At 47.6% G+C, this 14000-nt stretch overlaps 1 protein-coding gene across 3 annotated transcripts in view; it reads right to left on the bottom strand.

Moving 5' to 3' along the window:
- The window catches only part of LOC146812317 (serine/threonine-protein phosphatase 4 regulatory subunit 1-like), a 389023-nt gene that overhangs the window by 14213 nt on the left and 360810 nt on the right, over positions 1–14000 (bottom strand). For all 3 annotated transcript variants that reach the window (XM_085619300.1, XM_085619299.1, XM_085619298.1), the window contains one exon: positions 7061–7181. In XM_085619300.1, the coding sequence (XP_085475426.1) occupies positions 7061–7181 (121 nt within the window). The remainder of the gene's footprint in view (positions 1–7060; positions 7182–14000) is intronic.

A 14000-nucleotide genomic window follows, 5' to 3' on the forward strand; every position in this document is an offset into this window, starting at 1 on the left:
AATTCTCAAGAGAAAACTGCTTTGTTTCATATAATAAACCAACAAAATGTACTCTGTCAAATAAAAAATAAAAAATTGTATGAACACAAAAAAAAAGAAAAAATATAGGTCAAGAAGAATGCAAACATTTATGGGGAGATCTCACTAGACAACAAATCAGTGGCCCTGAGGGAAGCACACTACAAAACACTCCTAGATTGGTATCTCTACCCTAATAAGCTTCGGCGGATTTTCCTCGACACCTCCGATCTCTGCTGGCGGGGATGTGGGCAACCGGGGGATTTCCGTCACATCTGGTGGGACTGCCCTAGTATTCGCCCCATTTGGGAGGAAATACTCTCGCACCGTAACAATATGTTAGGTTACCCAATCCGGACAGATATTGAGAGGGCTCTATTAGGGGTTAGGGCCCCAGTGTTGGACCACAAACCGTCGTTCGATAAAGCAATCATATGGATGTGTCTAGGAGCAGCAAAGCTTACCATAGCAGCGGCATGGAAAAAGCCTGGCACACCAGCGACGTCACTTTGGCATGCACGTTTATGGAGACTCCGCTCTATGGAAAGACTCAGACATTTTTAAAGATGATTATCCAGTCTTTGACCTTAAATGGGGTCCATTAGTTACTTACCTCTCACAAGGCCTGCCCGCAGCAGTGTGCCCGTCCTCGGTGAGAGCCTATGCACCTTTTACAGCTTTAAAATGACCCGCTAGGCTTCATTCGGGATAGACTTATGTGCCAAACGATCTGCTTCCCGCGCCAACAAACTAGCTTTGCAGATAACTTTTAGCTTACTTTTTCGTTTCTATCCTGAGGCACCACCACCAGGGAGGGGGGGGGGGGGGGAGGGGAGGTTCTGGGATGTAGGGGGGGGGGAGTTAAGGTTAATTGCAATTACTGGGATGGTTATGTCCGCTTTGTTATGATCAAATCAGCATCGTCTACAAAGCTGGTGGAGGGTACGCTCAGACCACGGGACGTGTGAAACTGTCTGTCAATTAGATGATCGCATTTGACCCCGAGGCCTGCACACCCTACTGGTATTGTACGAGTTACTTACCTTCGGTAACGATGTATCTGGTAGAGACGATTCTAGCCGCAGATTCCTTCACGTAGAATTATCCCCAGGCGTGAGACTGGATCCAGAAACTTTTTGCCACAGCATCTCTGCGTGCCGGGGGCAGGGTGACATCACGCGACTCCGCCCAGGCGTTGTCCGCGTACTTGACGTCAGCGAGGTCACATAAGACCCACCCCGGTGCGCCCACGTCAGTTTTCTTCGGAGAAGTTTTCCGCACCACAACGCGGAACCACTAGATAAAAAACTGTGGGAGCATGGAAACAGTGTGCGAAGAGCAGAAAAATTGGAAAGAAACGGTGACTAGCAACACCACCAGGGTAGTGCCGACACCGCAGACCCCAAGGGCAGGGAAAGAAGAAGAGTAAGCAGAAACCTGCGTAGACACCCTGCCCGCACATAGACAACCTCCCATCCCTGTGCCCCGAAGGGAAGAACAGGCATAAAAGTCATGGCACACGTAGGAAGCTCACCCCCCTCATCCTGAGCAAGGAATGGGACCAGTCCCAAGACAGACAGGGACAAAAAACCACCAAGCCACCCCAACCTAGAGGGCAACCACCCACAAGGGCAAGACATGGCCAGAGGACCCTCAAACCAGAGGATAGCAATGCAATGGAAGGAAGGGAGGGGAGGGAGGACAAGGATAGAAGCAATCCCCACCAAACCTGGAGTAGCCAGAGCAGCAGGGCACCGGCGCACCAAAACCCCATCCTCCAAAGAACCAAGGGAGGAATGAACCGCCCCCAGATGGAGCCACCCGTCAAGAACAAGGAAGGCACTCACAGGAGACACAGCTCCCCACCGGGAGGCGAGTACCGAAGACCAACCCAAGGGTCCTCGCAGAATAGGGGAGGAAGGGCGGGCCGTGAAGGAATCTGCGGCTAGAATAGTCTCTACCAGATACATCATTGCCGAAGGTAAGTAACTTGTACATCTGATAGAGACTACTAGCCGCAGATTCCTTCACGTAGAATAGATACCCTAGCAATACCCCCTGGGAAGGAGGGTCTGCGAAAGGACCCCACCAGCCAAAGCAGAACAGAGGGCCCCCGCAGGGGACCAGATCTGTGGAGCAGGTAGAATCGTGCCCCTGCCAGGCCAAGGGAACCTCCACAAGCAGAACCCCACCGACCCCAAGGGGACGTAGGAGGGAAAGAAGGCTGAAGAGGCTCGTACGCTCACAGCAGAGGAACCAAGGGCAAGGACGGAGAGGCCGAAGCACCCCACTCCCCACAAGGCAACATAGCTTCCGCCGAATGCCAAGACAGGAAGACGGAAGAAGAAGAAGGCTAGAGGGCCCAAGGAAACCAAGGAGAGGAAGGCGAGCCCATTCCAGATGGAGAGTAGCCTGACAACCAGAACAAATGCCAGCAGTCAAGGCCAGCAGCAAGAAGAACAGCCCGAGGCCCCAGGAAGACCAAGTAGGCAACGCCTGGCAAGGGAGAACACAGCGACATCCCAGACCGCAGAACGGGAGCAGGGAGAGGAGGCGAGGCCCGGGCCTCCACCACAGGAAGCAAAAGCAACCTACGTAAACACCATGGAGAACAGGTACCCAAAGACGACCAGAACCCTCCAGCAGAGAGCAAGCCATATGACAGCTGCTATAACCCCACATAGGGCACGTGAAGTCCCAATATATGGGAACCCTCTTTGGAAGAACTTCCGCAGCAGAGGAAGAAACAAAAGAACCACGGGGGAAAAAAGAACCACGGGGGAAAAAAGCACCCCCGCTACAGGCATGACAGCAGCCCAAGCAAAGCAGAAGACCCAATCTCAGGGCCAAGTCTGCGCAACAACTCCTGCAGAACTCACACACAACAACAAAGGGGCCGTCCAGCAGCCAACAAAGCCAAAGTCGGCCTAAGAAGGCCCAGAAGCAACCCTAACTCAGAAGTCACTGAGGAGGGGACGGAGGAGGAGGAGGACGGAGCCATGCCAAGAGCCTCTGAATGGCAGAGTCGGCCGGGGCATGAAACAGACTGCCCTCAAATGGGAGATCAATAAGCCTCTCCCGAATATTTTCGGGGAAGACGCCGTCCCGAAGCAAAGCATGGCGGCGGAGAGCGACCGAGGAAGCCATGGCACGGCCCAGCGCCACAGACGTCCAGAGCGGAGCGGAGAATAAATGCCGCAAGCTCCCGGCCATCCAATGCATGGTGCCGCAAATCTACCTGGGCAGACTCCTGGGACGCTGCAGACCCCAGAGACACAGCCGAGTCCCACAAACAGGAGGAAGCCCTATCCAGCACACACAAAGTGTTAAGGGCCCACAGGGCCGCACTGGTCGAGGCAAAAATGTTGCGTCCCCAAGTGTCCAGCCAGCGGGTCTCTCTGGACGGCGGAGCAAACGGGGGCGGCAGGGAGGGTAAAGCAGTCCGCATAAGGGGACTGGCGGCTGAGGGGTGAATGGACAGACACACCGGGTCACGCGGCGTCGGAAGGTGCCGATGCAGAAGATGCGGAGTCACCGGGTCCCTGGAGGCAGGACGCCTCCAAGCCCCCGTCAAGGCAGAAAGGAGTGAACCTTCAAAGGGAAGCAAGGTTTCCCTCCCACCAGAGCCCTGGTGGATACCGCGTGAGCAAAGGCTGCACCCGCATCCGTAGGGCCCCGCAGTGGAGAAAGCAGCTCCTCTTTGGGCGACGGCTGCAAACTAAGGCGGCCGTCCCCATGGCCAAGCGGGGCGGGCAAGGGCCAGACCTGGAGGTCAGGAGGAGCCGAAGAATGAGGGACCTGCCGCTCTTCCGACGAACACCCCTGCCTCAGGAAGGGCGGGGAGCCACCCTTAGACGCTGGTGAAAAGGACACCACACGGCGACCAGTCTCCGGGGAGCACGATACCAATATGCAGCCTGCCTACGGAGAAGAAGGAGCGTCTGAAGACGAATCCGCGGTACGACCCCTGCGCGGAGCCGTAGAGTCCGCTGCTTGAGGCAGGCCACCGGCGCCATCCTGCGTCGCCGGTCAAAGGACCTCCAAGTCATCCCGGACCAGAGCGGGTACCGGAGTAGAGCTGGAGCCGCACCACTCCCAAAGCGGCACCGGGACGGCGCCGGCCCAACCCCCGCCGAGGCAACCATCTGTGTGGGGGAACGGGATGGGACCGAGGAGGGGCCCGAAGCCCTCTGCCGGCCGTGCCCAGAAGGAACGAAGGTCGCCCGGCAACCCCTGTGGCGGCGCCAGGGACGATGCAACCTCCGACTCGCCCTCCAACGAGGCAGCCACCTGTGAGGAGGTATGAAGGGGCCCGGAGAGGGACGAGGGGTCTGCCCTCGACCCGGAGCGAGACGAGAAGAGTCCACCGACCCCTGTGGCTCCACACGGTCCAGCTGCTGCCGGCGCCGTAGCGGCATCACCTCGGCCTTAGACAGGCCCACCCTGCCAAAGGAGCGAGAGGGGCTCGGGGATCCGACCTGAGCCCCGGCGACCTACTGCGACACCACAGGGACCCCCGCGGGGGTTTACGGCGAGGCAGAGACGCCGTGGCCTGAAGGAGGTGCCCCAGAGGAGCCGCACCCATCCTCCAAGCCTGGATCCGACCCAAGGCGAGGGATCCGTCGACGCCCCAGGAGTGGAAGGAGGAGGAGACACCAGGAAGGCCTGCAAAGCTGCCGAGTAAGTCTCCATCTGGACTCTCGATGCCCCAACACCGGGAAACGGTGGATAGGACGACACGCGGTGCCGCATCACCCGCGGAGAGTCCATGCCCCCGGTAGGCCAGAAACCAGCCCCCGGAGACTAACTGCGACACTTACCCACCGGGGAGCGACGCTCACGTGACATCAGAGAAAGGCGAGGACGACGACCACGGCTGGACCTGAAGCCGTCCGCCGAAGCAGACCGAGGGGAGGACGTCGACCTGGAGAGACGCGCCGAGAGAAGTTTCATTCAGCGCTCCCGCCGCGACTTCGGCTTCAACTTTTGGCACGCCGCACAATCTGAGGAGCCGTGATCCTCCCCCAAACACCACATGCAAATGAGGTGAGGGTCCGTCGCCGACATAAGACGCCCACAAAACGTGCAAGTTTTAAAGCCCGAAGGCATTCTCACACTGTTCCTACCAAAAAAGAATGGAAGAAAGAGGGCCTTAAACAGGTAAGCGGACGACCCCTGGGCGGAGTCGCGTGATGTCGCCCGGCGTGCAGGGATGCTGTGGCAAAAAGTTTCCGGATCCAGTCTCACACCTGGGGATAACTCTACGTGAAGGAATCTGCGGCTAGTAGTCTCTGTCAGATTATGCTGTTACTTTTATCTATTGATGCTCAATAAAAGAATTTTGACAGCAAAAAAATATATAGGTCACTGTATAGTCGGCTGAAAACAAAATAATGTATTTCCCAAAGGTGGCAGCACAGTGTACTGCACTAGCTTTGAGGGGCAATAGGATGATACCGAGGCGCTTCCTGGAAACTTTATTACCAAATTTGACATCACTTAGTGGTGGAGGGGGCGGCTCAAGTGCTCCAAGGTCAGAAAATTAAAGTCTTGAGATATTCCACCAAGTGTACACAGCCATGTTTACCATAGAAAATCTCACTTGTGCATAGTGAGAAGTGCATTTTCCAAGTACCCTGAAACACTTTAAAGGGTAGTGGGGACAATTACCTCTTTTCACGACAGGAATGTCCTCAGCCCATTCATTCCTGTAAGAACTCCTGAAGGAACAGTACACAAATTGTTATCGCTACATAAACAATTTATGAAGAGAAGGAATTGTGCCAGGACTGAAGTATTGGGACCCTTCGTGAATTTCTCCGAGAAGTGAGAAAACTATGCCTTTGCTAATGTCTTGGAAAAATTCTAGTGTTCAATAAATATTTGGGTCTCCTTTGCAGATTATAAAATTGGGACAAGATGCCTTCCAACCCCTTTTCAAGATGTTTGAATGTTCTTGTTTGGTGTCATACAGGGCTGGTATTAAAAGGTTTTGCAAGGCAGGCCTGATCCCCATTTGCCTAAACCATGTACCAAGCCACTGAGATCAGATTACAGAAAAGAGAAGAAGCAGTTGTTGACAGCAAGTGAAACATTCAGTTTGTTACATTTTCTATACTGCAACTATTCAACACTGGAGATCGAAGGTCAGTCACAATCGCCGTCTTTCGACAAATATTGTTTGAGAGAAGCAATACATGACAATGTTCTGGTGATTTGATGGTTTGAGCACAAACATGACTGCTTGAGAGATGGAGGCAGTATTACACATTTTATTGTGTGTGGAGTCTGTTACAACTCAAATTGAACATGTGGCCCCATGGATACTTACTTTAGGTCTGGCTTGATGGCGCAGATGTCTGCAAGATATATTACTACCTATTGTTTGAAATATACACAGAGTGGGCCCATGGCCACACTCTTGAGATGTGTTACACCCTCCCCTCATTGTACTCACTATTTGGTGCATCATTTTGCCCTATAAAACACGTGCGTACATTTGAATACAGGAGGGACCATTTTGGATCTGAACAGTACTCAATAATTAAACTGTTTTGTCACATTTAATTCTTTGTTTCCTGTATGCACTATATAGAGAAAGCAATCCTTTTTGCCACTGGTTTCCAGCAACGGCCTGTAGAGCAGGCTTTAATAGGAAAAACATTTGTGTATGCAAAGCATGTAAAAAGCATTTGTGCATGCCTTTGTTTACATGTTTTGGCACATTAAAGCAAGACATATTGGCCTTGCTACTGCTCGCTTAGAATAGAATTGGCAATAACTTGGTGTAGGCATTCGGTGGCAGTCTTAACAGGTTCAGAAAAGACACTTCATTCATGGAAGAATCCTTCTTAGAGTCGAGGCAACATAGTTGTTGTTCTTTGATCAGTCAATCAGTGCTGCTCTATCAAATAGACTCAGTTCTGATACTGAATTAACGATAATCCATTGATAATTATGTCCTGTATATCCTTAATAGGAAACCAGAAGTTAAATTAGTTCCAAAAGACAAATATCAATAGTTTTAAGTTTAATTTCCTACCAGTTTGAAAGAAATCCACCGGACTTCAGACACTTTATCTGAGCAAAGTGTCAACGCGATGTGGCGCAAGTAGTCATACACATCATTGGGGTTATAAAGCTCCAAGATGAGGATCAGCTGCCTGAAAGAAACAAGTGAAAGTCAGGATTCCAAGTCTTTGCATCCATAAGCCAAATGTTTTTATACATTTTCTCACAAGGTCATACAAACGCATTTACCTGCTGACTTGAGCTTTTAATTAGTGCAACCCAGTCAATGTCATTTTGCGTGCTAAAGTAGTAAAATGTGAAGTAGTTTTCATTTATTTACATTTTGTCACTTTGTTGTGTTAAGCAAAACAAAGCTAAATAATAGAACACTAACAATGGAAATGCTATCTTGAATGTTAGGTTTGTGTTGATTTCTGGTCACAACAGACATTGATATAATAATGACGTTTATCAGTAAAGTGTGGCATAACCATGATTTTAGTTACCGGTGGACAACTGATATCAAACCTAGAACATGAGGACCCCTCTATATATCTTGCAACTCTCAACACCCAAATATTTTAATGGCAAGTGGCAAATCTGCTTAGATTTTATTGACTGGCCCAAAAGATGTAGTGTATTAATTTTTTCTTTTTCTTCATTATACTTTAAGAAATGTGTAAAACTTGTTAAGCTCTCACAAGTTAGTGGAGAACGGGAAGAGGGCCATACACTAAATACCCTTAAATCCACCAACAGTGAGAATACAGTGGCAATACAACCAAGAAGCATTTGCCAACTGATGTGAACTGCCCCCAATTCTTAAATGGGTGCAGTGCATCAGGTGGTGTTAGAAAGAAATTGCATAAAAATGCTACTTTGGCTATCTGTCATCTGGGGACAGAAATCAACAACTGAAGGATATAGATTTATTTATTTTAAATCCATCTTTCTATGATGCTCTTCTAGGTGTTTGTCTTTTTGGCCCTCTGGAAATTTGATCTCTGATATGGGCTGACACTGGACACCTATTTAAAAGACACCGGTTAGACATGCTTTTAAAACGGTGCCCCTTCTGAATTTCAGCACAGCCCTTAATAAAATGAGGCAGACCTGACAGTGTCAACATCTGGTCAACATGGGGGGGGGGGGGGGGGGCCTTAGGGGTTTACCACACAGGTGGCTGACAAATTTTAAGCTAGCTGTAATAGTACCGACCATCAAGTCCACTAACAAATGCTTATGTCTGTGGAGGAATTGCCTCCACAATCAAAATGTCTCTAATGGTGTTTGTGTCAAGCTCAATGCAGACAGCCTTACTACAGCTGGATTTTTCATTTATAGTAAGGAAATTAAATTATATAGCCTGCTTGCATACATAAAATCTAAATTGTGTATGTTTATGTACAAAGGCCCAAACAAACGAAACCAGAAAACAATCAGAATCAAAGTATCTCTAAAAGACTAACATGTTTCCAAATACTTGCAAAGATATATCTTCTGCTGTAAGGCACTTGCTCAGAAAAAGAAACACATATTTCTGGGACAGTGCGAGATGGGGTAATTTATGGACAGTTAGGAGTGGTTTAAGGAAGGCTTGTCCTTTTCAGAACATATGTACAGCCCACTAGATCTCACAACAGCCTGTATGTACAGCCCACTAGATCTCACAACAGCCTGGAAACGGAAGTGTGAAGGATGTCTGTGTGCGCCTCTAAAGATCTGAATCCTACTCTTCCCCTGGAGCGCTACTAGGTGACATGTTTCAAAGTTTTAGATTGTACCTGTGGACCAAGGACCTGTTTCAAGAACTGAAGTAGACAGTTCCCAGAGAGCCCCATCTATTTTCCATGGAATTTTGAATTTTCCCCAGCAGTTTTTAACCACTGATTCAACCTTTTAGTTTTGTAACATACTATTTATATACATTTCTTTTAATTAAGTCATATTATGTATGTGGACCTTTCACCCCATTGCCTGCTACCTGGATTTCCGACACATCAAAACCATATATAGTTTTTAAATTAGGCCGTCTCCCTTGCACGGACTGTCTGGCTAGGAGAACATACAGAAAATGGCAGTTTTAGCTTTCATAGAAAAGGAGCCTAGTGGCTTCAATATGGAAAACCCACATAAGTGTTCCCATGGTGTTCTCAGCATATGCATACTGGACAGACAGTGAAGAGAAATATTCTGACACTAGCATAATTGTCGCCTCCAGATTTTCTTTTAGACGCTATGCAGACTTTAGCCTTTTGATTAGTTGGAAACCCAGAGAACATGACACAGACATCTAACTCTTACTTTCTGATTCTGCAAACCACAAAAAATCATTGTACGGGTTGGGAATAACCTAGCCTCAAACTGGCATGCCAGTAGACTTAGCCACAAATTTTGTTTCATAACATTTGTTTGACATAAAAAGAGATTCACCATATTAGCTCAAGACTACTGGACAATTAACTTAGAAGCAATGAACCGAGAGATTGTTTAAGGATCATTTCCCAAAAACCATTGCTACTGTTAGATATAATATAGTTGTTTATATTCACTCTATCTTCATATATAACAAGTTACTTACCTGTGCACTGTGGCCCTCCAGTATTAATATCTTTCAAAGATTCATACGCTGGAATTTTCCCCGTAATTCATGTTTTGACTCCCACGGTAACATCAATAAAAAAGAAGTGCTAATAGATAGGCTTTAAAAGCCCCAATGAAAACAATACACATTGCTAACCAATTAACCTTGTTTTAATTCACTCAAACTTCAACCAATCAGATCAGAGACCCTGAAGCACTCATCCCCTGCAGAGCCATCATACCTCAGATTTCTAACGCATATGTAACACAAGGAAAGTAAGAGGTAAAAACAATGGTGAGTCTTAAAAGGGAGGAGGGCGGGTCGCCTGTAAATCTATGAAAGATATTAATACTGGAGAACCACAGTTAACAGGTAAGTAACTAGTTCTTTTCTCCAGCAATATGTATTTCATAGATTTGCTTGCTTGAATTTGACAAGTGAGTAGTATTAAGAGACCCCTGGAGGTGGGCGAGGCTTAACATCCCACCATGATACCCATTACAATAATTACTGTGAAAGTTCACAGGTAATCATGCTATTCACAGATGTAATCATATGTCACATGTCTAGAAACTTTGATAAAAACCCATCTATGGCCATATACTTGAATAAAAGAGAGAGATAAAGAGATATCACAATAAAGCAATATGCACAAATGACGCAGTGTGGCATACTTAGGAAAACAGGTGCCATAACGCGGCCTGTCCGACTGCTATATTAGCTTTTCTCCATGAGTCCAGGCAGTAGTGCTTTGTGAAGGAATAGGAGTAGGAAAGTGACTTTTTTTTTTTACATGTCACCCCCACTTTTTGCCTGGTGTCTGATGACATTTTGACAGAAAGTGCACCGGGTTCCTGTTGTCCAGGTCCCCAGTGCCATATCTCTTTCCTAAAACTGTAACCCAATTGGCAATACCTTTAGCGCCCATTGTAAGCTTCTAGTAAATGGCACCCCTGGTACCTAGGGCGAGGAGGCTAAAGAGGATCCCAAGAGCTGCAGCATGTATTGTGCCACCCTAAGGGACCTCTTCACACCAACATGCAAAATGCCATTGCAGGCTGCGTGTCAGGGTGCAGAAAAAAGTGATGACATGACACACCTGTGTGCCATGCTTGCAGCCATTGCATGCTGCAGCATACGATTGCATGGCAGTTCACTGAGACACCTGGTGAAACTTTGTTAGCGACAGATTACGTGTACCATCTCTCTTTTGATTGCACTTAACTTTTGGGTAATGCTTGTAAGTTATGGTGGTTTGACCATGAAGATGGACAAATATGGCCTATGAGTGAGACCATATATGCAATATATGGACCCCTTTTAAGGGAATGAATACCTGCACAGAGTATGGACAGAAAGCAGGCATTGTTCGGTGCTACAGAAAAATGCATTGTGATGTACTTATGTCCGTTGTCATTTCAGGGAATCCGAATGTGTGTGTTATACTAGGATAAATATATCCTAAAAACTTAATTTATTCTTTGAGGGGAATGAAGTAAGAGGGATCGCAAGTCCTGAGGAAGGCTGAACAATCCCTTGAGGGCGATGATTAATGGCTGAAGCATGTCGACAAAACAATGAACAGTAAGGAGGGATGAAGGGGCACCAATTACCCTCTAGGTCATCCTTATTTTGATTCCATTTAAATCCTATCCGGGGAGTCGAAGAATAAAGATAGTTAAGGGCATCCCCAAGATAGTTTTATCTTTATAATTACACTTGTTATCGTTTTGTTTTGCTGCATGGATCCAAGTATTTTTGTTGCATTGTCTGCCCCCTTCCCTTTGCTCCATCCCAGGCGTTGATCTATGCAGGGATGTTGTAGCAGCGCTATGATTAAGCATGCCACTATTAGTGGGTGAAGGTGCTTTAAAGAAGCCTTGCGTTCTTCCTAAGAATTACTTCTGTTCTTAGAGAACACACACTGTTTGTGGGTAGAAGTGTTCATATTTAGGGAGGATGGAAAAGGAGTTGTAACTCTCTCCCCTGCAATATGTGTTGGACTACACCTACAAATGACAGCAAAAAGGAGGAAAAAAGAACAGTTTTACAACAGACGCCATCCCATCCTGGAGAAATGCCTTTAGAGAGACATCACCATACTGAAGAGGGACCTGAATGCCAAGATTGGAAGTGACAACACCGGGTAGGAACAAGTCATGGGGAACCATTCCCTTGGCAATTTGAGCGAGAATGGTGAAAGACTTGAAGATCTCTGTGCCCTGAACAATCTGTTGATAGGCGGTAGTGTATTCTCACACAACAGAATACAAAAAGCATGTTGGTATCACCAGACCATTCAACAGAGCCAGATCGACCATGTCTGCATTGGCAAGTAGTTCAAGGTCCCTGCAAAATGTGAGAGTGATAAAAAGAGCGGACGGACCATCAGAGCATCACCTTGTCGTGGAAAGGTTAGAGCTAAAGGTGAAGAAAGCATGGATTGGACAGACAAACCAATGCCAGCTATAAAACACCACTCTCCTAAAAAATGCACAGAAAAGGAGTGAATACTCCATTAACCCCCATTAACAAGTTTCAAGTCCTGCAAGAACTAGAGGACGACCGACACAGTAGAAACAACAAGGAAGCAAAGAGAAGCTTAAGAGCAGACAAGCCAAGGTTCATTGATGGTCTTGCCACAGAAACCCAGGAAGCAGCAAGTTATGGAAACTTGAAAGAACTCTACAACATAACAAGGAAACTCTCCAGCACATACAGCAAGTCAGTAAGACCTGTTAAAGACAAAGCTGGGACGACAATCATGGGTAACGAAGGCCAACAACGAAGATGGGTAGAGCACTTTGAAAAACGTCTGAACAAGCCCATGACATACAGCCAGCTGACAATGACTTGTCAATCGACTACAGCAGACCAACAAAGTAAATATGGGACCAACCATTTGAGAAATGGGAAGGCAGCAGTGCCTGACAACATTCCTGTAGATGCACTGAAGACAGACATTGAAACATCAGTAGATTTGCTCTACATCCTGTGTGGAAGGATCTGGCTAGAGGAAAAGGTACCAGCAGACTGGAAGGAGGGATATCTCATCAAGATCCCAAAGAAAGGTGGCCTGAGTAACTGAGCAAACTACAGAGGTCTAACTCCTCTATCAACCCCAGGTAAAGTGTTCAACAGTCATCCTGAACAGAATGAAGGAACAAGTTCAGTTGCGAGACCAGAAAGCTGGCTTCTGCAAAGATGGATCCTGCACAGACCAGATTGCAAAACTGAGCACCATCATTGAGCAACCAATGAAATGGAACTCCGGCACCCTCCCCCCACTCTATGTCAATTTAATTGACAATGAGAAGGCATTCAACAGCGTGGACAGAGACCCTTCAGAAACTCCTCCGTCACTACGTTGTGCCAGATAAACTCTTTAGAATGATCAGGAATTCTTATGAGGGGAAAGACTTGCAAGATAGTCCATGAAGGACAACTCACGGAAGTCTTCAAAATAAGGACTATGGTCCGCCAGGGTTGTTTCATTTTGCCTTTTCTCTTCCTAATGGCCAAATAGTGGATCATGAAGAGATCCACAACAAGGAGAAGAAATGGGATCCAGTGGATACTTTGGACGCAGCTCGATGACCTAGACTTTGCTGATGACCTGGCCCTACTTTACCATACCCATTTGCAGATGCAAAAGAAGAATGAGAATGTGGCAGCCACATCAGCATAACTTGGCCTCAACATCTACAGGGGGAAAACCAAAATCCTGAAGGGTAACAGAGCCAGCACAACTGCGGTCACTCATACAGATGATGCACCTCGATCGGCAGTGTCATGGACAAGCAGGGCAGCACAGACGCTGACGTCAAGGTAAGAATTGGCTAAGCAATGGCTGCCTTCATTCAGCTAAAGACGATCTGGAGCTCCAAGGGCATAATATTGCAAAGCAAGATCAGGCTTTTAAACACCAACGTAAAATCGGTCCTTCTGTATGGAGCAGAACGTTGGAAGTCAACAGTGACCACCATCAACAAAGTTCAGACCTTCATCAACACCGTCTGAAGAAAATCCTCCAAATCTGCAGGACAAACACCATCAGCAACAATGGCCTATGGCAGCCAGCTTTCCAACTCCCTGCTCATGAAGAAATCATGAAAAGATGCTGTGGCTGGATAGGTCACACCCTTGTAAGCCCGCTTCAAACACCACCAGGCAAGCCCTGACCTGGAACCCTCAAGGAAAAAGGAAAAGAGGCTAGCCGGAACCACCTCGCGCAGAGGCCTCAAGTCAGACTGAAAGAAAAGCCCAGGACAGAGATGGCTGGATAGTCCTGGTTGATGGCCCATACCCCTAGTAGGGGTAGTAGGCAAAGGAAGTAAATGTGAAACATATGTGGCATATAAACCATATTTGCCTGGCAGTTAATGAA

This window comes from Triturus cristatus, chromosome 7, assembly GCF_964204655.1.
Source record: "Triturus cristatus chromosome 7, aTriCri1.1, whole genome shotgun sequence".
Classification (NCBI taxonomy): Eukaryota; Metazoa; Chordata; class Amphibia; order Caudata; family Salamandridae; genus Triturus; species Triturus cristatus.